The following is a 4,203-nucleotide window of genomic DNA, read 5'->3' on the forward strand; positions in this document are numbered from 1 at the left end:
ATGCATAATTAACTGGTATTTTTTATTTTTAAGTAATGTGCACAAATTAATTGTACCTTAATTTTAGAATAAATTTAAATTATATTAAATATAATTAATTTTTTTAATTAAACAAATCATATAAAAAAGTAGTTTATTTTTTTTGTTTGATACTCATTTTAAGTTTCAGTTTTTTAACACGATTTTCAAATTTTGGTTATTAATACGTTTAATTTATAAAAATAATAAAAGTATAATTAATTGATAAACATATTAAAATAAAAAATGAGCGTTAAGCCCTACTAATATAACAAAATACTTCACAAGACTAATAACCAACATAAATTCTTGCCCTCCCAAAACTAAACAAATTATAAATCAAATCGAAAAAAGACAAAATAAAGATGTATAATACCGGTACATTTCGAGTATATATTAATATATAAATGGTTAAAGATGTTAAAATATTTTTGATTTAATTTTATTTTGAAATAAAAAGTTTTTACATTCATATAGACTATATTGCATCCCTTAACTAAACTCATGGTCTCCAATTGGTTCTTATTTTAAATAATATGTTTTTAGAACTTTTGTTTTAGCATGATATGACATCTCAAACATTTAAGTACCTAAATAATCAGATTAACTATTAACCGATTACTATGCTGACATGACAAACAGCTAAAGTCTTTTCTGTTGACGTGGCAAATAAAATGGATATTTAATATAAATTTGAATTTAAAATATTCATCTTATTTGCATCGCAAATACTTAAATATTTGAGATATCATATCTCAAGTACCAAAATAAATGTTCTGAAAGTACATTAACCAAGATAGAAATCAAAAGCCCTTAACAAAACAGAAAATAATCAAACATGGAATTTCAAAGTGAATTTAATTGGGCTTCTATGAAACCAAAAACTTGGACATGCAAAATTCACAATAAGCCATAAATCACTGATTTATAATTTGTAAATTTTGAACAAAATATTTAATAAGATGTAGAAGGCAACTTCAATGATTAAGCATTGATATAGGCTGATGGCACAGTTCAACTTGGAAAACTTGACAGAACTCCTTCACTAATGAATCATGAGCAATATCAATGAGTTTACCATCATCACCATCATAACCTATTAGCAGTTCCTTGATGCTTCCTACTCCGCGATCTCGTATTCCGCAAGGAACTATTTCCTTGAAGGGCGAAAGATCAGTCGAGACATTCAACGCCAACCCGTGATACGTCAACCACCGTGAAACTCGTATTCCAATTGCCGCTAGTTTTTTGTCCCCTGCACAAATTAACAAATACATATCATCACTTTACATAAAATAATCATGTGTCTTTACATGATTGGTGGGATATGAAAGGGACAGGAGATTTTGCAACGGGACTTACCAACCCAGACTCCGGTTAGACCCTCGACCCGAGAAGCCGTCAGACCAAAGGTTGAGAAAAGAACACGAATGACCACTTCCTCCAGTGCCCTAAGGTACCAATGAAGATCCATCTTCTGGTAGCGAAGATTCATGATCGGGTACATCACTAGCTATACGTTACAGTGATTTTTGAAATACAACAGTTAGAACCCCAAGGCAACTGATAACAAAAACCTACACATGCTCCACATTGCTAATCAAGAATATCTTGATTGTTAAAAAGGAAAGTTATTATATATATATATATATATATATATATATATATGATCATGAATTTCACAAGTTAATCTTAGGGGCCGTTTACTAAACGCTTACCTGGTAAGTGCTTATCGGGCAAATTTCCTTACCGGATGAACATGACAAGGGTCAAAAATCTTACCCAGTAAGAGCAATGATAAAGATGAAGAGTCTTACTTGGTAAGTGAAGGTGAGGACTCTTACCCGGGTAAGAGCTTACCGGGTAAATTGTTGCATATGATACCATTTTGATGTGCTACAATCTTATCCGGTAAAATAAATTACAGTGTTGACTCCTAATGGTAAACACTTACCGGATAAGCATTTAGGTAAACAGCCCCTTAGTTCCTATTTAGTGTAACAAATTATGGTTTTCCTTCCAAAATTTCATATTTAATGCAACAAACTTTCAGAATTTCATATTTTTTGCCGATTTTTCATTAGTAACCTACTTAACTTTATAACATTTGATGACATCGATGTTAAGTTTATCGACCACTTCGTCGTGTAAACATTCCGTAAGCCTTTAATAAACGGGTACCCACATCATCAAATGTTACAAGATCAGCATGTTACATGCCAAAATTGGTGCAAAGTAGAAAATTTTCAAACTCTGTTACAAGACAAATGTATTACACTAAATAAGCCAAAGTTCGTTGCATTTCAGATCTGTCTATGTTGCAAACCCAGTGAATCATTACAAGCACGGAAATTCATGACAGGAGTTAGTGAGTTACGCCTTCGGATCCTATGGCCTATAAAACTTCATAACTTGTAATAAAATCGGATAACGACAAGGAATCAAGCTCGAAAAGGAAGCGAAATCTACCTGGCCTGGCCCATGATAAGTAACTTCACCACCACGTTCTGTTTGATATAATGGAAAAGGGGGATTTTTTATGTCAAAATTTAAGTTGTTTTCAGAACTAGCAGTACCCAATGTATAAACGGGCTGATGCTGGAGCGCAATCAAAGCATCCAAACCATCTTCATTGCTATCGATCAATGTTTTTCGCTCCTCGACAACCGATTTTTGCCATGACCATGCCTCAGCAAACGGAATCACCTCTTTATGCATATCATAAAATAAGCACCTGTATATAATTAACAGGATCCAAATTGAAGAAAAAAAAGGTTGTTAGGTGATTAGGGTCAAGGTGTTTGAGAAAATGTCAGAAAGAGCACGATCATACCTTCTTCTGCTGCTCTGTTGGAATAATGAATTGGATTCGGCGCTGATGATCGGTGAAACTGCTGCTCTCCATGATGTTCTTCGGTCTGAATGAGAGAGGATCGTCCATGATGGAATCGGGGAGCTCAAACAAAAATCCACTGCTGCAATCATAGAGTTAATACAATGGGTATCCTCGTCTGAAAATGGTGAATACGTAAGTAGATTCAAGCCCGTCCGATTCAATAACTCAACCGGGAAGAACTAGAATGGCAGAGCAACAAAGAAAATGTGGAAATCGGTGAAACTGGTACCAATTTGGAGTTAGGGTTTTGGGTTTGACCTGAGTAACAGAGTTACAAAGTAGCAAAAGCGAGCGCCAGACTTCGCCGGAGTAATCGCAGAGACAACGAATAGCAGAGTCGAGCTCCAATTCACACTGGCGAGCAGCGACTTTGAATTTCTGAAGGAGAGGTCCAGGGGCGATTTTTTTTAGCAGATGCACCTTTAAAAATATTATATGTTTAACACTCAACATTAAATTAAAATTTTTTGTTTTTATCAAAATTTATAAATTCAACAACATACATTCAATACTTTAATGAATCAAGATAAAATAATAATAAAAAATAAAATATTTTAATCACATCAACAAAATCAAGCATTAGTTATATTCGCAATAAACTCAATTTGCATAATGAATGAACCAAGAAAGGGCTAAAATAGGGTGTTAATGGAAAAAAAAGTTGGCTTAATGGGTAAAGGCATCATAAGTTGGCTTCTTGAGTTAAGCCATGAGCTTAGCATTAAGCTTGGATCAGATAGCTCTATATATCTAAATAAAATAAGCTATAAATGCTTTAAAGCAAAATCAAACACACCCTAATTGGTGAATCATATATGGTTAATTATTTAGGTTTTGACGTTTAAGCTGGTGACCTAACCAGTAAGTCACCAAGATTTCTAATTTTCAGTTTTACCATTATACACACTCATTTTTCACATCTCATTATCATTCATCGATATCCAACGATAATTGTATTTTTCTTTGAACCAAACGATTATTTTTTCTTAATTTTTAAATAATTCTCATTTCGATGATACCCATATTGATAACTATACTTTTCACTTATGATTAATTTATTCGATGAAATTCCTAATTGACTAATGGCAAAGCTTCAAAGTTGTTTGTGATGATATCATTATGTTTTATCAAATATTTTTATAGGATCGTAGAATGTTGGTATAAGAACACAGATAGGATCGATTAACAAGAATTGAAGAGCAAAGTATTTTGGTAATCAGGGAACTCTTGTATTCAAGAATGCTTTTTGAGTACATGCAATCATGGAGAACAAACAGACTTTAAATAGG

At 33.0% G+C, this 4,203-nt stretch overlaps 1 protein-coding gene across 5 annotated transcripts in view; it reads right to left on the bottom strand.

The window, feature by feature from the left end:
- Positions 1-924: 924 nt before the first annotated feature.
- Positions 925-4,203, bottom strand: part of LOC112509775 (plastidial lipoyltransferase 2-like) — a 13,424-nt gene continuing 10,145 nt past the window's right edge. The window contains exons 2-6 of one of the 5 annotated variants that reach the window (XM_025114916.1): positions 3,173-3,334; positions 2,852-2,990; positions 2,488-2,752; positions 1,381-1,531; positions 925-1,273 (exon numbers count right to left, since the gene is read on the bottom strand). In XM_025114916.1, coding sequence (XP_024970684.1) covers positions 996-1,273; positions 1,381-1,531; positions 2,488-2,736 — 678 coding nt within the window. In that variant the 5' untranslated portion in view covers positions 2,737-2,752; positions 2,852-2,990; positions 3,173-3,334 and the 3' untranslated portion in view covers positions 925-995. Of the gene's footprint in view, positions 1,274-1,380; positions 1,532-2,487; positions 2,753-2,851; positions 3,335-4,203 lie in introns of all 5 variants that reach the window. The other 4 variants (XM_025114915.1, XM_025114913.1, XM_025114912.1 and 1 more) reach the window with 4 other exon arrangements.

Source organism: Cynara cardunculus (genome assembly GCF_001531365.2).
Source record: "Cynara cardunculus var. scolymus isolate 2C chromosome LG 3, CcrdV1, whole genome shotgun sequence".
Lineage (NCBI taxonomy): Eukaryota > Viridiplantae > Streptophyta > Magnoliopsida > Asterales > Asteraceae > Cynara > Cynara cardunculus.